Source organism: Lissotriton helveticus, chromosome 1_2 (genome assembly GCF_964261635.1).
Source record: "Lissotriton helveticus chromosome 1_2, aLisHel1.1, whole genome shotgun sequence".
In the NCBI taxonomy this organism is placed as follows: domain Eukaryota; kingdom Metazoa; phylum Chordata; class Amphibia; order Caudata; family Salamandridae; genus Lissotriton; species Lissotriton helveticus.
This window is the reverse complement of record NC_136058.1, coordinates 183,679,966-183,702,243: the sequence shown is the minus strand read 5'-3', so window position 1 is coordinate 183,702,243 and position 22,278 is coordinate 183,679,966. Positions and strand designations below refer to the sequence as shown.

The window sequence follows — 22,278 nt, the reverse complement described above, 5'->3', positions numbered from 1 at the left end:
TTTTGGCATAAGTTTTTGTAAAAGCTTATTTGTGTGGGAGCTGCCGGCCCCTCGCCATTATAACGAACATTGACGAAAGCTACTTGTGAAAGAACAGAACGCTGTCACTTACAGTGAAGCTAGCCGATAGAGAGAGAGACAGAGAGAGACAGAATTTTAATAAACACAAAAGGTCATGGTAACGCACACCTAATTAGGGGCTAATTTACTAAATAAAGTCTCAAAAGTGCACCAACGTCCTTGCATTAAGTGCAAATATATGGCTTTCATGAATTCACAAGACTTTACAGAAGTAGGCCAAGAGATAATACTCCTAGAAAATATTTGTGAACTGTATTTTAGAATGAACAAATATGCAGGTGTAGATTTGCTCATGCGAAAATCTGAGCGTGTGCAAGTTCACTTTTTCCTTCAACCACTTTTTCCCAACCCTGGAAAAAGTTTTATGTCTGCCATTGTCAGGAGTAAATTTTCAACCTCTGAGTATAGAAAAAGAATAGACAAGAGTTTGGGAAAACCCTTAAAACGCGAGCTAGTAGGTTTGCACAGACTCAAAAGGGCATGCCAACCCTGGAACTATTGCTTACCATTACCTTCTGCCCCAGTATGTACATCTGTTGAAATGTGGCAACATAGAAATTTTTAGTACCCAAACCCTATTATGGAAAGAGCCCTGGCATAATCAGAGAGGCTATTTCAGAGCTCTTATATAATGAAATTGCTGCCATAATTTGTTGCCAAATTACTTGGCACAAAAGGGACAAGTGGATTTATGACGCAACCTTCCCATTGGTCAAGAAGATATTTTTTTTAATTCCATACCCTGAATAGGTTTTTGCAGAAACCTCAAAATGTCCTAGAGAAGGAGCTTTTATAATTTGTTTTCTTTCACCTGCTCAAAAGCACTCTCATATGCAACACTCTACTCAAAGGTAACTTTTTTCATTAAAGTTCCCAGAGACTTAACCACCTCAGTGATATTCTTCACAAACTTTGAACAGGACTCCGCCAATCCTAGGAACGATTTCAATTGATTCTTGTTCTCAAGATGCGGTGCATTACTTATTCCTTGGGCAACACTTTTCTTTGGTTGGATTCCGTCCTCCGATATCTCATGTCCAAAATAATAAGAATTTTTTTTCCTCAGCTGGCATTTTTCTCTTCTAACTGTTAAACTATGTGTATCAAGTCATTTCATAACTTCCTCAAACAACTTCTCATGGTGCAACTCATCCTTCCCAGCAATCATCATATCATCCTGAAAAAAACATAAATTTTCCATGCCATCGAAAATGTGTTTCATCACCCTGTGAAACACTGCAGAAATGAATGCCAATCCAAATGGCATCCTCAAATAACGGAAAGCGCAGAGGGGATATTTTCCCACCACATTCTTCATATGCATCTACTTGGTTCACTTGTTTCGGCTTCTTAGTAATTGTCATGACAGGCTTTTCCGCACTGTGATCCAGAATCATTCCTAAATCCTTCTAGTGCCGCCAGCCTAATAGATTTGAACCAAAGTCAGTTATATGCACACAACCATACACTTTCTCCTCCTCAAATGCAATGGTCATCCATCTCAACGAGAATTTCAATTTTGTTTCCACCATACCCCACAGCCTTTATGTCAGGATCGGACCAGTCTTTATACAAGTCTTTAAACAAGGTGTCTGTGGATATCAGAGTATACAAGCTACCTGAATCCACCAACACTTACACCTGCAGGTCATCTAGTCGTACAATACAATGTGGCTTTTCCAACTTTTTATTGCTCTCCTTTACTCAATCAACTCCCTTAACCAGATTACATTAATTATTTCTTTCAGACATCTTTCCAGGAATTTATAGTGATTATTCATCCTGAAGGGTCAACACCATCTCCCTGCTGTTTCTGCATATATCATCAGATCTCGCTCTGCACACCTTGGCAAAGTGACCTTTTTTTCCACAATTACACCTCTAGCTGCACATTTAAAACTAACAGCTATATGACCAGGGGTGCCAAACTAATAGCATTATATCTCCCTCACTCTAGTTTCTTTCTGTACACCAGCATAAGATTTGACTTTTTTGTATCTCCTCCTTTGGAGTCTGCACCTCTTGGGCAGGAGCACATGAAGTATTCACATCTTTAATCGCCACGCAATTTGAGCTCCAATAGGCAAATCACCCAGGATTTAAAATGTATACGTCAAGGACAATCCTTTCAAAGCTGTGACATAGGGATCTACGTCCTCCATTTTTTTGTACCCTTGAAGACTCACAGGTAATACGCCACAGGTTAAGTTACATTAATGCCACCACATACAACTCTACAATTTCAACAGTGCATGTGATACATGCTTGGGAAAGGCACACGATTCTCCACAACGGTATGAAGGCACTCAATTACTGTGCCCAAGGTTGACTAAGAGCATCAAGGCACTCCATTCAGGTTCCCGAGATCGCAAGCATACAGTTGCCCCCCACGCACTCTCTCAGCTAACAGGAGCGGCACTATTATTGTGCCCACGGATGCGCGCAGTCAACTTAACAGCCTAGGAAATATGTCTGGTTCATTTTCTCATGGTTCATTCACGTTGAAAACCTGAATGTCAGTGGCATAAGAGTTTTACGCATTAAGTTCAAGCAGCGCATAAAGTATTAGAAATATAGTCCTTTCAAGCGTTTCCATTCAAGAGCACCTCAACACGAACAATCCTTCGCGGTCCTTTGTACGCAGCCATTCAAGCTCAAAGAAATCTGCAATCTTACCCGACTTTGTAGGGTCATGCTTCTGCTATATAGACCAGGGGTGGGAACATGTAATAACAGCCCCCCTGCGCAGTTCCTTAGCTCTTCACCACTTTATGTAGGAATAAAACTGGCCATATTCTTCCTCAAGAGGGTTTATTAGAAACAGATGTCCCCAGCAGTATACAGCTGCAGCTACCAATACAGTACTGGTACATTTTCATACCACAACATTCCACCATTGGTTCTAACTTACAATCCCTGCTCCTGATTACATCACCAACTCTACAATCCCTTTTGAAATACTGCTAACATTCTTTATGAAGATCAGTTCCATTATGAGAAGATTCCCCAGAATAGCTTTAGTGAAGTGTTTTAAATCCACATATAATGGTAGGGTGGCAGGTAGCCAACATTACATTCTATTGCAGAGCTGCCTATCTAGTGATTCTCAACAAGAGGTGGTATAAAATGCAAGGCCTGGCTTTCACATACGAAAAGTTGGTGATGCAGGAGTTCCAATACTTTATGGTGAAGTCATTAATCACCCCCTCCCCCAGTCACCTAATTGACATTCAACATTTGGAAGGATACATACAGGGATTTGGCAGGGAGGCAAAAATTGACTAATTAGATCCTATTATAGGATTTAAGCAACTAAATGGTAACAATTTCCATGGTGGACCGTGTGATGCCAGGGACAGTGATTATACCATTTGTCGATTTGCAAGAAGAAGACCTTCACTCAAATCAATTCTTCTGCTAACTTCAACTCCACCAGGCACCCACTACTTATGGGAGTGATCTGGAGGAACTAACAGATTTAACCCCACTAGAGGTGAAATTAATGGATGATATCATAACATCAAACAATATTAAAGCTTCTTGGTTATGAATACACCAGACTCATTTGATCAGTTGCATCGTGCTTGCAAACATATTCTGGACCACTTTCTGATGACGGCTGGAGGGAGGCGCAGGCATTCTCTCGAGAGTCAGCCATCACATCATAATTTTGATGCATCCAATTAAAGTATCTGCATCGCAAGAACCTAACTCAAAACGGACTGTGAAAGCTTGGCACGAATGACTCTCCACTCTGCCCCAGATGCACATCACAAACTGGGAACCTTATCCACCCAATATGGAGGTGCAGGGTATCTGTTCTTTGTGGGAAGGGTGGGGTTATTTCCCTTTCAGCAAGGTGTTGGATTAGAGACCGACTGTAGACCACAAGATGACCATTTTACAAATCAATGTCAATCTAGACTCAAAAAGGTACAAGATGGTATTGGTATGGCTTGGGCTCCTCATCACCAACAGATATTACTGGGTTCTGAAAGAAGTCAGGGCCCCCCCCCCCCCCCCACACACACACACACACACACACACACACACACACACACACTGGAGTGAGTGGAAAAAGGGATTGGACCACTGTATGAGCCACAAGAAATCTATTTACTTAACTAGAGGGTGCGTTTAGAAACATTACATTTTTTAAAGTAGTAGTGTTCGGTAAGATGTATTGCTTCAAACCTTGGTTTATTTCCGGTCTTTGGTTTCTATGAAAATGAATGTTTTATTAAAAAAAAAAAGTCTGCCTCAGGCCAGTTTATTGTAAACAGGAACCAATCTCAAATGTTCTCAAAAAAGCTTCACAAATACAATGAACTATACCTGCTTGTTGAGGTATCCTTTTCCATCTGTGTCTGCCAAATCCCAAATCTGTCCAGGAAGGAAAGGGAAACAATATTTTGTACATATTAGAAGCATATGAATACATAATCAAGATAAGACATTGTGTCTAGAAAGTTATGTGGTAGATGAACTGTCTAAAGCAGGCTTCTCCAACGAGTAGCACGTGAGATACCAGTAGCACGTGAGATACCAGTAGCTCGCCAGCTACCTGCAAGTAGCTCTCCTGTGTGCAGCCTGGCCTACTAAATTAGAAGGTTTTACTTGGTTGAATTAATATGAGTCTACCTAGTTTGAAAAGTGTGCATTCAAGATGAAAATGTGTATATTTTCAGAAGTCATAAGCTGATGATTGGAGAAAAATTGTGTCACTATTATAACACATAGTATTAGTATCTCAGGATAATTTCCATTGAACATAAGTAGCTCTGATTATTAAAAAGGTTGGAGACACTGAACTAGGTGACCAGTAACAACTTAAGATTGTCAAGAATTTGGGGGGGCGAGGCCAGCAGCATGGCCGGTTGAGACGTGCCTTGCAGGAGCTCCCGACGAGCTGCACAGAGATCCGTCGTTCCGTTACCCCCCCTGAAGCACCAAGTCGGCTAACGGGAGCCGCGGCCCCACGGGAACCTCTGGAGGTCCATTCCCTGCTCCGACGGTTTGCAGCTCCGCAAACAACCGAGACAGAAGCCCCGACTCGGCGCCTCGCGGCGAGGCCAAGATGGCGGTCAGGAGACCCGAGAGTTGCCGGGGAGCATAGGAGCCTCCTCGAGCCCAGGCGGGACCGGAAAACGCACCCTCGTAGACGCGGCGGACAGGTCGGTCCGTGGGACTGGATGCCCGGGGAGCGGTGAGGAGCACGGGAGCCGCCAACTACCGGCCACCTTTACCAAGATGGCGGCCGGCATGAAACAGTGCCGGTGAAGGGAGGCCGGGCCCGTCACCTCTGTTGCCCCTCACACGCACCGACAAGCAGTGCAGCCCGGAAGCAGAGCGGATCCGGTGCAACCTCCGACGGAGGAGCGGCCTCGGGGAGCGGTTTTCACAGGAACCTGAGCCTTGCCCACAGACCCGGATCCTGCACCAAAATGGCGGCGGTACATGGGAGCTGCCTGCAGTAGATATCTGAGGTGAGAGCCCTCTGCCCGCGGTGAAATAGCGGAGCTTGCGCCCCCCCCCCTCCCCTAACCGAGCGGCCACTTGAGAGCTGACTGTTTGCCGCCCAGCCCGCCTGCTTATCTAGGGGGGGACACGGCACACCAGCGGTACGGACAGTGATTGTAAACCTGGGTGCCTGACGGGGCAGCGCTCATCATGGGTGGCAGGTGAACCCACAGTCATACGGGCACACGCTATAGAGCTGGACACGCGCGGAAGGTGCCTACCACTGGCCGGGGGGTCGAGGAACTATAACTAATGAAATAAGGCGACTTCATCCCCCCCCCACCATACTATTGGCGCATCAGGGGTCCGGAGATTGCGGCCTGTCCTGGGACCCCCCACCCGAAGCCACCACAGTCATGGGGAAAAGAGACGTGATCCCCAAACCTGCGAAGCAGGGCCCCATGGACAACTTTGCGGCGCCAAGACAAGTGGCGGAGCACCACGTACTGCCTCCCGGGGTACGAACTGATACGGCGCTGCTGATGGAAGCTATTCAAGCGTCCAGAACGGACATCCAAGAGTCTCGGGCGGCCCTGGAGGTCACGCTCCTACGGCAAGACTTCCGGAAACTGTCCGAGAGGGTGACAGAGACTGAAACGAGGATAAACGACAACGACGCTGCGATCTCCACCTTGAAGAAAGACATGGCGGAGCTGCAGGCCTCGCACCGCCAGCTGCTGTGGAAGGTAGACGGCGCGGAAAATAGATCAAGACGCAACAACCTGCGCTTCGTGGGCTTTAGAGAGGGAATTGAAGGGGCAAACAAGTCTGCGTTCCTCCACGACTGGTTGAAGACAACCTTCCCGACGGCACAGTTCTCCCCGTGTTTCATCATTGAAAGAGCACACAGGGCTCTCCTGGCGAAACCCCCGGAGGGAGCGAGACCGAGACCGGTCATAGCGCGCTTCTTGAACTTTGCGGACAGAGATCTCATCTTGAGAGAAGCCAGACAAATGGGGAGATCCGCTCGGAGAACACTACCATAATGATTTTCCTGGACTACAGCCAAGAAGTTTCGAAACAACGTCGGTCGTTTGACTCTGTAAAGGCAAAACTGAGATCCATGGACATCCGGTACATGCTCCTTTTTCCCGCTAAGCTCAAGGTGATATACAAAGATAAGACCATGTTTTCCTCACACCCGGAGGACGCCTGGCAATGGCTCGAGGAACGCCCTGTATTAAATAGCAGAGAAGCCGTAGGGCGAGAAGTCCTGGAGAGATCGTTGCGGGAGGGGTCACGATGGGAACTGCCTAAACCACAGAGACGGAAATCGCGGAGAGTGAGAAAGTCGACGCCAGCGACTCCGTACCGATGACGTGCCACGGAAGACATGCGGGGTGGTGGGTCGACGACACCTGGAACTGGCTCAGTGGCGGGCTCCAGGTTCAGTTGCTTGCGAAATGGCATCCGCTCAGAAGGTGATGAGGAGGAAGAATCGGAAGGCCGCGCATCTGGAGGGGAGGAGGAGGAGGTGGAGGACTTGATCCACCCACTGGTCCAGGAAATCCACCATTTGGAACAGGACTCCTCAGGGCGATCCGGCGCACCTGAAACGGACATGCAAGACTCACACTCATGAACGATGGTGCACGGGGACTCAGAAGATTGCAGCTCGTCCTATGGGAGCACGCAAGTTGACACGCCCTTCTATGTTCTTTAAGTTTCTTTCACTGTTTTTGAGTTTGTGAAGGGAGAGATGTGTGGGAGGGCGACAGGCCTTCACCTACGGATAGTTGGGTCCTATGGTAGGATGCGACTAGAAGGGGAGGGAGGCGGGGAGGGGGGTATGGGGGACGTTAAGTTTTCAAACTCTCTCAAGTTGGGGAAGGAGAGGGTCAAGGGAGGGAAGGGGACCACTTGCACTAGATTTATACAGAAGCGCACGCTGAACCCACGCACCACCTGCACATGCCAAAACTGGACCACACGCACTTACCCCGCAGTCCAATGGCAGGTACCATAGATACACCGACAGGGATAGATAGGAAGCTGAGTATCCTGACATGGAATGTCAATGGTCTGGGCTCTAAAATCAAGAGGGGATTGGTGAATGCTTATATTAAGAGGGTGGACCCGGACTTTACTTTCCTGCAGGAAACACACCTCCGGGGTACTGCATGCACTTTTCTTGCAAGGGGGCGACATAGGGTGTTGGCGCATGCGGGAAACACATCGGACTCTAGAGGGGTTGCGATTATCGCTAAAATAGCCTCCCCGTTTTGCATTACCCGCACCTGGCTGGATCTACAAGGTACATACGCTGGAGTACAGGGCACCTGGAACAGACGCACCTACACACTTGTCACGGTATATGCACCGCCCAAACTGCAACCCCGCACCCTTACGGCGCTCAACCGTATACTCTTAGAGACCTCAGATACCATACAAGTAGTGGGAGGGGACTTCAACGATGTTATGGACACCCAACACGATAGATCAGGAGAGGGGGCAAGAGGCGAGACCCAGACGACACTTTGCAGCCAGATGTCCGCCATAGGCCTTACAGATATTTGGAGGTGGCTTCACCCGACGACACGAGCATACTCATACTACTCCGGGGCACATAAGGTGTTTTCGCGCCTTGACTATGTTTTTATGTCCCGTCATTACCTAAGAACAGATGATGTTGCAGAATACAATGCCAGGGGTATATCAGATCATTCACCGTTGTATGTGAGGGTGGGACGAGATCAGGCTAGTCACACGGGAACTTGGCGCCTGGCAGCCTGGGATTTACAAAACGCGACTCGACTTAAAGGTATACGGGCTGACATGAAACTGTACTTGGCGGAGAATGTGGGCACTGTGGACTCGAAGGTCACCCTATGGGAAGCACTGAAGCCGGTCCTTAGGTATAGGATCAATTCTAGGCGGGGTGAAGAAAGACGTAAACTCCAGGCAGAGGTGATTGCCCTAGAACAGGCGATCCTAGAAAGAGAAGGGGAACATCTTGCCCAAAAACGCGACGAGACCCTTAGAAAGCTGCTGGATGTTCAGAATCAGTATAGGGAATTAGTGAACGACGAAGCGAAGACTCAGGCCCTTGCCACCCTCCATATGCTATATGACGTAGGGGACAAGTCGGGGAAGCTTTTGGCATGGCTTAGCAGGAAAGAGAGAGCGGCGAGGTGGATTGACGGAGTGCAAGCCGGAAACGGGGTTATGGTCACCACGGATAGGGAGATAGCCGAAACTTTTGCCGTGCACTTTGAGGAATTCTATGCGGCGCGTGACCTTGCCACACAGGAGGAGGCGTTCTGCTATCTAGAAGCGGCAGACCTGCCGTCCCTTCCCCCCGAGTCAATGGAGGCCCTGTTAGAAGGCCATAACGGTAGATGACATCACAGAGGCCATTACCAGGTTGAGACCCGGCAAAACCCCGGGACCCAATGGCTACCCGGTGGAGCTTTTCAAGCGGACAGCAGACCTGCTGTCGCGACATCTCGGGGGATTCTTCACAGGCGCCTTCGAGGAGGGGGAGATGCCCCCTGACTTGGTGAGGGCAACGATTGTCCCGATTTACAAGGAGGGCAAACCACGCGAGGAGTGCGCCTCATATAGACCCATCTCCCTGCTAAACACTGAGGTGAAGCAGTTGGCCACCATCCTGGCTACCCGATTGCGAGTGGTGATCACAGATCTAGTACATCTAGATCAATCAGGGTTCTTACCAGACAGGGCTACCAAATTCAATCTTAGAAGGACCCATAACTGGCTGCAGAAGGTGCGGGTCCGTGCTGACCCCCACTGGTTCCTCTCCTTAGATGCCGAAAAGGCGTTCGACGCAGTACACTGGCCTTTTCTTTTCGCTGTTCTTAGTAAGTTCGGCTTTGGGCCCAATTTCATTCGGTGGATACGGCTTCTTTACACTGCCCCCAAGGCCAGAGTGCGGGTGAATGGGACTCTATCTCGAGAGTTTCAGATACAGAGAGGTACCCGACAAGGATGCCCCCTGTCCCCCCCTCTTGTTCACGCTTACAATAGAGGTGCTGGCCGCCAGGGTCCGACAGAACACTGCCATCCGCGGTTTTGCATGCGGAGCCACTGACTCGATGCCTGAGAAAATCTCACTTTATGCAGACGACGTTCTACTCTACATAACGGAACCGGAAACCACGATCTCAGAACTCTTCCGAGAAATAACAAGTTACGGCGGGGTGGCTGGGCACAAAATTAACTGGCACAAATCAGTGCTCTACGACCCACGGGGGTGCGATCGATGGGGAAGTCTGCCAGACGACCTTCTGACTACCACCGAGGGTTTTCAATACCTCGGGGTATTCATTACAGTAAATGAGACCCTATCCTTTAGTAGGAACATCGAAAGAATTATACTTAATGCGGTAGCGGATATGAACCGCTGGGGACAGCTCCCGCTGACTCTCCTTGGAAGGGCGGCCATGTATAAAATGGTAACGTTGCCAAAATTCCTCTACGCTCTGCAAAATGAGTATTATCCGATACAGACGTCAGTCTTCCGTAGGATCCATGCAGATTTGAGATCCTTTCTCTGGCTAGGCAAGCACGCTAGGGTGGCTCTATCCACTCTCCAGAGACACCAATACAGCGGTGGGATTTCACTCCCGAATCTGGAGGCCTACTACTGGGCGGAACATCTGACACCAATTAATGATTGGCTCCATGCCCCGATGGATCACCCAACGTACGCTCTGGAGAGAGATACAATGTCGGCCCAAAATTTGCTGTGTTTCCTCTATGGGGTTCCGGGACGGACCTCCCTCCTCCCGGCCACGTCGGTAACGCTGCACGCGTGGAGGAAGGCTAACCGCCGTATGGGATGGGACAAAAAGCCAACAAGACAGACGCCGCTATGGCACTGCCAATGGTTAACGGAACTCCACAAACTAAAAGGTTTCCAGAGATGGGATGACATTGGCATCTCCACTATTGGGGATGTCATTGCCAAGGGGGAATTCAAATCGTTTCAGACCCTTAAGTCGGAATTCGGGCTACACAATACACAACTGTTTAAATATATGCAACTACGGCACGCCTGGCAGGCCCAAAAAATCGTGCTCGTAGACATCCCAGAATATGCACCGCTGGAGGGGAGGCTTTTACAGGAACAGATACAGGGGAAGGCAGTATCCCTGACATATAAGACTTTGACTAACCATATGCTGGGGGATTTGGCAAAACTCAGGGCCACCTGGGAGGCGGAGGTGGGAGGGATGGAGGACTTGGACTGGGATACAGTACTGATGCATCCCCGGGAGGTAGCTATCAAGTCCCGTTTACGATTGATTCAGCTGAATGTACTCCATAGAACCTACTATGACAGACAACGGCTTTGTAGAATGGGGAAAATTGAGGACCCGAGCTGTCTTAGATGCACTCACGAGATTGGGGGTTTTTACCACATGTTATGGTCATGCAGTGTCATACAAACATACTGGACCCAGGTGTTCAAAGAACTGGAGGAGGTCCTAGAGGTCTCTATCACACAGGAACCCAAATTGGCTCTATTAGGTATGACCAACGAGGTAGACCCGACACTTCCCTTCTGATATTCCTGGTCTTGGCACTGGTAGTGGCAAAACGAGACATTGCTAAACATTGGGGAGCACCAGCGCCCCCCGACATGGGGGAATGGAGAAGGGGGCTTGACATGTACATGGCAGCCGAACGGGTGACATATAAGGCTAGGGGCTGCCCTAAAAAATTCCGTAGAATTTGGGCGAAATGGAGACTGTATCGAGGACTAGATGGAGGGCTGTGAGTGGGGGGCAATGCCGGGTTGGAGGAATGGGGGCAGGGAGAAGCTGCTGAATGACTAATGCTCCTGAAAAGTGGGGTGCGGGGTTTGGGAGATGTGATGCGAATATAACAAGCGACATAGCGGACGTGGGCGGAGGGGGGGCCACCGTGGGTGGGAGGATGTTGCGGCTGCTGGTTTTCTTTCTGCATTTAGTTTGAAGAAGGCATTAACCTAAGTTCTCCACTGTTTACAGGGGGGGGGGGCGGGGAGTTTTTTTAGCGGAAAAACAAAAAAAAGAGAAAAATCTGCAGAGGTTGAGATTGGCCCTGTACTGCTCTGAAAATACACTGATCAACATGAAAGCGCTTGATTGACAATTGCCGCCCGACCTCCGGGGTGTGGGCTAAATGGCTGTGTATCCTCCTGTGGGGTATGGGGGCGATATCCGTGACAATTGGGGGCGCCTGAGTATTTGTTATTTGTATAACTGTGACTCTGCAAATAAAAAATAAAAATATAATAAAAATAAAAGATTGTCAGGAATTTCAGATATTAAACTTGTTAGATTTCTTAATGGCACGGCAAAATCTTGCAGGTCATCCAAAGAAAATTATATCTCAAAGAAAACAAAGACAAGTTTGTAGTTACAATTAATAGTGGGGGTCCTAATCCCAACAGATGACTTGGCTCTAGCAATATATACACACATGATTTTCTCTTCACATACACTTATGAAAAAAACGAACGGATTACAATAAAAAAAAAACTGAAAAAATATATGTTTCCACGTATACTCAGCCGTAGCACAGCAAATGAACAACTTGCTGCTGAGATCCATATGCAACTTGAATGTCATGAGTGAATGAACTGTGTCTTTCTTCAAGTTCACACAAGCACCATTGAGTTAGGTTAATAGTAACGTGTCATTTCAAAGTCGGAGAAGCTGTAAACGTGCCAAAATGGACTGCCTTCACAAACGCCGAGCCCTCAAAGGAATATCCACAAAACCGAGCACTCTGGTGAAAGCCTGCCACAGCCGCCACGCCTCGCCGGACCAGCTTCGCGGGTCCCGCTTCGCGGTCTGTAGCGGCCTGCAAGACATTGTAAGGGGCCTCACCTGTTCTGACCGGCAGGGCTGCGAGCGAGAGCGGCGGACTCCAAGGACCAGGAGTCCCCGCGCGCCCTTGTCCAGCTGGGCTGCTCTCCCTGCCGGCCCCGCCCTCTCCTCCACAGGATTAATCATCGTTGTTTCCTGGCTTCCGGCGGACTGCCTTCACAAACGCCGAGCCCTCAAAGGAATATCCACGCAACCGAGCACTCTGGTGAAAGCCTGCCACAGCCGCCACGCCTCACCGGACCCGCTTCGCGGTCTGTAGCGGCCTGCAAGACATTGTAAGGGGCCTCACCTGTTCTGACCGGCAGGGCTGCGAGCGAGAGCGGCAGACTCCAAGGACCAGGAGTCCCCGCGCGCCCTTGTCCAGCTGGGCTGCTCTCCCTGCCGGCCCCGCCCTCTCCTCCACAGGATTAATCATCGTTGTTTCCTGGCTTCCGGCGGACTGCCTTCGCAAACGCCGAGCCCTCAAAGGAATATCCACGCAACCGAGCACTCTGGTGAAAGCCTGCCACAGCCGCCACGCCTCGCCGGACGCGCTTCGCGGGTCCCGCTTCGCGGTCTGTAGCGGCCTGCAAGACATTGTAAGGGGCCTCACCTGTTCTGACCGGCAGGGCTGCGAGCGAGAGCGGCGGACTCCAAGGACCAGGAGTCCCCGCGCGCCCTTGTCCAGCTGGGCTGCTCTCCCTGCCGGCCTCGCCCTCTCGGTGGCCAATTGAATAGCTATATAGAGGAAGTATCTCTCCCGCTGCGCGGGAGCGCGCGGGGGGGCGCCGGGAGAAGCCCGGGACAAGGGCGGGACCGTCTGTGGCCGTCCGGGGCCGACAGAGGCCAGGCCGGGCCCACTCTCTTTGCTCTCCTTGACTTGACTTTTTAACTCATTCATTAAGTGTTTCCCTCCTGCTTCTTGCTTTACACGCCCTTATCCGCCCTCAGTGATGTCTGCCTCTGAGGCAACTCTGGCACCGGCCGTACAAGGGCCTTCTTTGCTAGGACCTTTGGACACATTTTTTGCAAAAATTAAGACTGACGTAGACCGGGAGCTCATTCTGGCCGAGAAACGGGTGGGTCGACGTCTTTCTATTGAAAAGTTAAAATTAAGACCTCTTCAATCCTTGGACGTAATTACAACACCTCTTACATTCCCAATGGATTTAACCACACCATTAGAATACGACAATACTTCCCCTTCCATTGAAGATATCCCCCTTATCTTCCAGACTAATACCCCTGCACAGAATGACATTATCACTATCTCGGACTCCATGTACTCCCAGGCATCTGACACCCAGACAATAGACCTAAGCACTCCTGTTGCAGAACCAGCCCTCCTTTATGATACAAGTATACCATCTCCTGTGTTCACACCAATCGTACCTGACCACCATACCAAGTGTACTTCCGAGGGCCAGCCCCTATCATCACCGCCTAGGGTCACCACCAAGAGTCTTAAAACTCCTTCTAGTAAAACCTTTCTTGGCTCCCCACCAAGGAAGCAAAGAAAGAAGCTTATAATTAATAAGAGAGCCGTGCCTCCTAATCAAGGGTCACCCACTATATTTACTATCCCAAACAAGGCTGGGGCTGTAGACCCCGCGAAAGAGATGATTCCCAGCTCCATCTCGGTATCTAGCTATGCAGGGTTATTGGATGACATTGATTGTCTTATCAAGGCATTGATCCTTCCTCTTACTGAAAGGATCAAAAGACTAGGGGAGAATGTTGAAAAGATCTTACAAGGACAAACGGGGTTACCTTGCCCGAAATCGAATGCCCCTAGAGTTTCAACACAGCCCACTAAAGAAACCAAAACACTTAAGACAGTGACTGGTACCCCCAAGGCAACTGTACAATGCACAGTTGGGCCACCAAAACCCTCCGAGAATTCAATACCCTATGTCAAAATTAGTAATAATAGCAATATTAAAACCACTGCATTGGAAAAACTCACGACTGCAGAAAAACCTCATACCTCTATAAGGCCCCATAGTACGCATCTCAACAATAGAACTAATTCAAAATCCTCTCCTACCGTCCCACATAAATCAAATAGAAGAACAAGGGATACCGTAGATCTGCCTCCCGAATGCTTAAATTTTGTTATAGCACTCACAGGAGTCCCGCCCCCGCCAGAAGGTAACCCTGAACATCAGGCCAATTTAAAAAACAAGGTTATCTACTGGCTGAGGAGAAACAGACCACTCCCGCCACACCTAAACGGTGATATCGTCTTGGTCAGGCGATGCCACTGGGTAGGCAGTAGACCCAAGGACATAGAAGGCGACGTGATCTTAGTTAACTTCAAAGATCACAGATTGGTCACATATATTAGCGACTGGTACCCTGGAACGGGGGTGGGGGGAATTTCAACTCATAACCTAAGCTATTTCTATCCTGAGGCTATGCTGAGAAAACCGCCAGCCCAGTCCAGACTCTACCATCCTGATAGCTATGGTCGCCCAAAAGCCCCTGGCGGCTTTACCATATCTACATCTCACAAATATCATACTGGCCACAACACTTCCTTCCCCTACCATTTGAACACTTTTGCTCCATTTCTGTATAGACCTCCCGCCCCAGATAGTTTACTTCATTTGAGGACATCAATGGGTCAGAATCCCTTTGAAAACACTAATGATTTCCGGTTGCAGTCCAGTCAGGTACCATTATCACCGAGAAATTTTCACAACCCTAACGTCCATTGGGGTGATCCATGTCTTCACAACCCAAAAGATTTTTGGAACGTACCCCTGTCCAACTTCTACCACCCGCTCTCAGGCTTAGATGACAATGAATGACTCCACAAGTCGATTAACACAGAAAAATCTCCTGTGGGCTCGCAGACCAGATACTGCACCTCTCCCCATTTCTTGTCATCTAGCTCACTTAATAAGCAGCCTGAGAGCTGCTGTGGCAGAACAGCGGCGGGGATGGATTCTTTTAGTGAACCCCGGCCATCTGATCACTCACAATCTCAACAGTCCCTGCATAACGGTTCCACTCCCAACCCCTTGATTCCTTCCCATACCCTTACTACCAGTACACATCTACTAGACTTAACTTGTGTGAACCTAGGCCGCACACGCGGAGCCACTAGTAACGTTCCTGTCTCTAATTCACTTCTTTCATGGAATGTCGCGGGGCTAGCTAGTAAGGCCTCCAACAAAGCTTGGCTAGATGTTATTCACATGCACGACATCTTATGTTTCCAAGAATCTTGGTGCTGTGAAGAAGTTCATCTTCTGGGGTACCAAACTTTTCACTCCCTTGCCATACTATCAGCTCAGGGTCACAACAAGGGGGGGCTCTGTGTCTATGTTTCAACAACAGCAAAGGTTAAGATCTACAAATTTGTCTCTAGCACTAACTTCCAATTTTACACTTAAAGTGGGGTTCGTTAGAGAATATTGTATTGTTGAACTTTTATAATAATATGGCTGATACCGAATTGGAGTCCACCATGTCACATATATCGCGTCTGTTGTCACATACTGTGGATCGCTTTAAGGGGGTAACAATAATGTGGGCAGGGGACTTTAACTGTACTATTTGCCCACAGTCCGATTCTCCTTTGTGTGGCATTGCAGATTTTGGTGAGGAAAACCCAATTCATTTTGTGCACACAAAGAGGGGGATGTTGCTAAATACATTTGTTTTTAAATTTGATCTTTGTTTTGCCAACCAGTCCTGTCCCGCACCCGTGCAGTTTGAGCCAACCTTTTTTGGTAGAAATTGTAATTCAACTATTGATTTCATCCTGATATCTACTGCCAACTCTGGAATCTTGACCTCGTGGGTGGTCGGTAAGGACGTATTTAGTGACCACTACCCCCTTTCAATCAGTGTAAAAACAAAGGAGCGAAATGCTAAAAATCCTAACCTTCTCACGTATCCCTATAGGATCGAACTATCCAAAACTAATGGTTACGTGGTGAAATGGGAGAAGATTGTACCCGGTGTGTTTTTGAAAAAGCTACTATCCGATTCCGTAAACGATGTTAATCTATGCCTAGAGGAACAGGCGGACCCTTCTTCTGTCATGACTGCTTTTGCCAATATCCAACAGCGGATAAAAAATTTGCTGACCCGGGCAGCAAATAATAACTACTTACCTAGGGAAGGGTGGTTCGATGGGAAGTGCACAAAAGCTCTAAAAGCCCTTAAAAAAGTTTTGGCACTCAAACCTAGGGACCCTCACACAATTCGCAGTGCTAGGCAAGTATACAAACGCGCATTAAAAGAAAGAACTCAGGCCTTAAAAAAGCAAGCATGGGCCACACTAAGAGAAGCATCCGCCCAGAAAATTACCACTAAGTTCTGGAGATTGGTCAAATGTTTGTACCAACCGAATTATAGCGGTAATAAATTAGATCTGGCAATAACAGGTGACAGATGGTACACACACTTTAGGCAATTGTACATGGACATAAAGCCAGCTTACACTATCATTTTGATAGGGCAGGTCCCAACTGCCTCACAAACCATAGATAGTAGGAGGGACACCCATCCCCGAGTTTGTCCATTCCCGATTGATATAACTTTTACAGTAGGGGAAATGCAGGATGCAATCAGGGACAGTGCATCAGGCAAAGCACCAGGGCCAGACTGTACCCCGGTAGACGTGTACAAAGCTGAACCAGATTTCTGGGCCCCCTTGCTCACAAATGTGTTGAATAAGGGCAATCTAAAGGGGTTCATAGAAACCTGGTCGGATGCAATAGTGGTCCCCATTTTTAAAAAGGGCAGGCGTGATGATCCAACCTGCTATAGGCCAATATCTTTATTAGATGGCCTTATGAAATTAGCAGGGAGGATTATTTTAAAGAGACTTCAGGAGTGGGAGGAGGAACACAATGTAGTCTCACATTTTCAATATGGATTCAGGAAGGGTATAGGGACTGCTGAGCAGTGTTTAAATCTGGCCCTTTTATGCGCTAAATATACGCAGGCTAGAGGTGGGTCACTTTTTATAACTTTTGTTGATTTAAGTTCTGCTTTTGACTGCGTGGACCATACTTTGTTATGGTCAACATTGGCCGAGATGGGCATTGATGCACGCTTAATTACCTTCATTAGAGAACTGTATTATAACTGTGGGGCAAGAGTGAGATTTGGCAAGCAGGGCGAATGTACCGACAAATTCGCCCTGTCAAGAGGGGTTAGGCAAGGGTGTATCCTAGCCCCCAGGCTATTCACTTACTACATAAACTCAGTGGGCCAATACCTCTCTCGCTTTCAAAATGATTACCCTACTGTGAAAGGTTCACCGGTGCCAATCCTCTTGTATGCCGATGACGCGGCCATAATGTCCCAGACCCAAGTGGGACTGCAGAGGGCAGTGACTAAATTTGCAGGTTTTATGCAGGATAGAGGGCTGAAAGTGAACATTTCGAAGACTTTTACCATGCCGTGCACCAACAAGCGCAGGAGGGCGCCATGTAACGTGTCCCTGGACAAACAGAATATAGCCATTGTAGATAAGTTCTGCTACCTGGGTATATTGTTTGACAGGAAATGCCGTTGGAAACAGGCGATTGAAGCAAGGAAACTGGCCTTCACTCACACCATAGGCGCCTTATGCGCTTTTTCCAATAGAGTGGGTGGAAAACCCATCAAAGAACTGGTACAAATATATCAGGCGAAGTGTGTGTCCACAGCCACTTACGGGGCGGGACTTTGGGGCATCGAGAAGGATCAATCTTTGCAGAGCTGTGAGAACCAATTCATTAGCTACCTTCTAGGTGTACCAAAAACCTCATCTTCATTTATGACGCACATAGAGACTGGAGTTAAACATTTGAGCGACATAATTAAGACGGCCCAAATTCTTTTATGGCATAAGGTATGGACAACAAGGGAAGCCAGTTTTAATAGGGACCTTATGGAGGATTGTTTGGCCCTAGATGGGGTTGCAAATTTCCGATGGTTGTCGTACGTAAGATCTGTACTCAGTGAGATAGGCCTCCCAGATTATTATGTAAAACCTAGAACCCTGGAGGGCGTATCTAGATCAGTTCTCAAAAAAACACTGACCTCCCACCTGGAAACTTTGAGATGGAACGTTGAAAAGAACAAACAAACCATCTTAAACTTTCAAGAAATCACCCCTAACGAAGGCATGCAAATGTATCTAAAAGTGGACCCCAGCCCGTACCACAGAATGCTTTTGTCCCGTCTCCGCCTTGGGATTTTCTTTCGTATGGTTTCTGTCCCGGAGATGAATAACTGGTCTTCATTGAAAATGACATGTTTGTGTGACAATACCGCATTTCAATCTAATCTGCATTTAATGTTTTTTTGCTCTTTCTACTCCACCCCCAGAAAACTCTATCTAAAACCTCTCTTAAACCGTTGGGGTGTAAGAAATTGTAGGCCTGCCTTCTTAAGATTGTTAAAACTTGAAGACGAGCACGTGATTTTTGCGGTATCTTGTTTTTTAAGATCTGTCATGTTGTTGCGGAAAACCATGCGGTAAAACATTCTGGCTTGGGTCCCTCTATGTCTATTGTGTTGGACAGCATAAATTCCATTACATATTGTATTGTACTTGAATGAATTTTTATGACTCGGTTATTACAATTGCTGTTTTTTAACTGCTAATTTTATATGTAAGCATTTATTAATTGCGATGTTTTCAAATGTATGTGTTGTGCTTTTATGATTTGATGAAAATCGAATAAAGCTTTATATACTAAAAAAAAAAGAAGAAAAGGAGATGTTAACTGTTAGAGCCTTGACACAAAGTAACACTACGCAACAAGTACATATTTTGACTACAGTCAAGTGCAGGTACTGGACAGTCACAAGCGGAGTGACCGCATTTACTCATGTTTGTGCTTCCACATCAGCGACTTGAAACTAAGGCATTGAAACTGATACCAGAGAAGAAACCTGTGGATGTTGATTTCCCCTCAATCTGACATGGGAATCCCATGCTGGTGAGAAGATCTCAGTTTAAAGAAAGCAACCAGAACGGTCTGGACATTAAATGGAGATCTGTGGGAACAAATGGGGATGTAGTGACGTGTTGCTGTAATAGCCCATGCGCTCATGGAGGATCCTGTACCAACAGATCATGTGTTGCTAAAAACAATGAACCAATTGAGGAGGTGCATAGCCTTGGACAAGAGGTGAGAGGACATCTTCCCTGTGCTCTCCCTGGTCCCGTCCCATCAATTTATCTTGTCCCCTCATGGGTGTCAATCTACAAAGCATCACATTTTTAAAGTCATCAAGCACTTGCAGCAGGTCCATACAGCTCTTAAAGAGGAATCCCTCCTTTCCGCAATCATTAGATGCAAAGTGATGCCCTGCCACTGGTTTGTATAAAGAACACCAACAGTGTCTCTGCAAGTTTGTATGGTCAGAAGAATAAAGGTGAATGTGACTCGCATGGTGGGTTGGAGAAGTACGTTAAATGCAGTTACTGCTTTCGGCAAAGATCAACACACGCGGTCAATGAACACATGCATTAGGAAAAGCGTCATTGATGGAGCAGAATTTGAAAACATGCAGTGATTACAAGACGAAGTGGCTGACCCAACTGGGCACTGAGCTATAAAGCAGTAAATCTACAAACTGGGATCAATAGTGCAGGTCTAAGGGCCTGGGCACAGAGAGACACTGTGGTTCAGAAGACCACAAGAGGAAGGATGCAATGCTTTATGTTGAGTGACATGCACTTGGGCCAGTTATTTTCTTTGTGGGTCCATGTCTTTCTTACAGTAGTCTGTGCTTTCAACAATGTTATAGCTGCTGGACGATAAGGTTCTGACAATGTAATGGGCACAACTGTGGAAGTGGTGTCTGCCTAAGGTGGAAGAGCAGTTGAAGTTCAGGGTTGGTTGGGTCACCTATACATCTGAATAATAATGAAAATGGTGGAACATGATGCATGTGCTGGGCAAGGAGTAGTGACCTAGCTGAACATGGTATACTACCAAGGTGTAGACAGAATTCATCCAGTTGAGCTACAAACAGTGTGCATGCTCTCAACCAAGCCATGCCATTAAGTGCAACAGATAAAAGCGAAGGGTACTGCAATTCCGAGTCTATCTGTGCCTCAGTAGTAAGGTTTGATTTCAGTCCAATGGCACAGTGACCACAGAACCCACATCAGCAGAATGCTTAAATTAATCTCAGCCGCCAGTGATTACTTGTGCCACATGCCACACTCCAGTTACATTTTGTGCCCACCATGCCATTCTGGACAGAGACCAGCCATATATAACATGAAACCAGTCTGGGATTCCTGGTGTTTCCTATATAGCAAGGAGCTAGGCCTGGCAGTTTGACCTAAACTGTTCCAACTGCAGTAGGAGCCTGTCTGAGCCACACTTGGCTGGTCTCCTTTAGGCCACCTTGCTTTGGCAAAGCTTACCATTTATCACACTGTTTGGACAGAGGGTGGGATTGCATTCTCTGGCACATTGGTCACACTGTTTGGACAGAGGGTGGGATTGCATTCCCTGGCACATTGGTCATTGAAAATCAGAGCAAGCTTAAAATACAAAAGAAGCGTTACAAAAGGGGAGAGTGATATAGATAGGACCTATGGCATTATACATAAGTGTTATGGACTAGCATTGCCCAAACGTCTTGGAATACAGTTACAATGTGTTAAAGTTTCAATCATCTTTAGGTCGAAGCCTACCAGACAGCACAGCTGTCGTTTCCTAACATCTTGGGGACATTCGGAAAACTTCCTTGGCAATGCATTCCGCCCATTGCTTACCATTGGCTTTGTGGTTTGTAACTCACATTTGCTTGCCTTGTTTTAGGCTGTCCAGGTTGAAGCCGCCCCTTCCGTTGCCCAAACCCTATTTACTGTATTCTTCCATAAGTATTGAATTTCTGTAAACAGGCCTTTAAATCTTGCTCTTATCGTGTCACATTTGCTGTGCATTCATAGACAGAGGTCAAATGTCAGGCTCTGTCTTCCAGGGATGCTAATGTTTACTTTTCTTTTTCTGACTTTAAAGTGAGAGGATTGATGTGGCAATCATGCTGGCTACTTGTTCTTTTTTTCCTACCACAAAACAAAATGTACATTTCTGAAAATAAACTGCAGATATTTCAGAATATGGAAAGCACAAATGAAGCACATTTCTGGGTAATTCTGACGTGTGGTGGATACACATATTTTAACACAATCAAAACAAATCAATACACTAGGTGATGACATTTCCACACAATCCTTTGTGCGGTATACTTTTATTAGTAAAACGGACTGTGCAAATGTAATTGTCATTTCAACTGAAGATATGTTTTATGTAATGGCACAGCACCTCCACACCATGCAGACTACACTTTACCCCACTCCACGCCTCTACTCTAGGACAATGCACTCTACTCTAAAACACTGCATTTTTGTCACTGAAGCTCTATGCCCATCCACTCTAAACCACTCAAATCTACTCTGCATCACTGCACTCCATAACACTCTCCTCTATGCCACTGCACTGTATGCCATTTCACTATACTCTGAAACAATCTATTGTACGCCACTGCACTATGCCACTTTGCGCCATTACAATCTTACCACTGCTACTCCACTCTATTCTAACGCCACTGTACGCCAATGCTCTACATCACTTTACTCACAACCAATACACTCTACCATAATCTACTCTGCACCAATGCACTGTATGCCACTATTCTCTATAACACTCTACATCACTGCATTCTACTCTGCACTACTCTACGCCAGTGGCCTCTACCCTACTCTACTGCATGCCCTTTGTACTCTATGCCACCACACTATGCCACCCACCACATTCCACCCTAATCTATTTTGCACCACTGCACGCTACTCTATGCCATTGCGCTCTATGCCACTCTACTC

At 47.3% G+C, this 22,278-nt stretch overlaps 1 protein-coding gene across 2 annotated transcripts in view; it reads right to left on the bottom strand.

Annotated features, from left to right (window-relative positions):
- Positions 1–22,278, bottom strand: part of EPS15 (epidermal growth factor receptor pathway substrate 15) — an 883,486-nt gene that overhangs the window by 647,228 nt on the left and 213,980 nt on the right. For both annotated transcript variants that reach the window (XM_078670831.1, XM_078670841.1), the window contains exon 4: positions 4,417–4,464. In XM_078670831.1, coding sequence (XP_078526957.1) covers positions 4,417–4,464 — 48 coding nt within the window. The remainder of the gene's footprint in view (positions 1–4,416; positions 4,465–22,278) is intronic.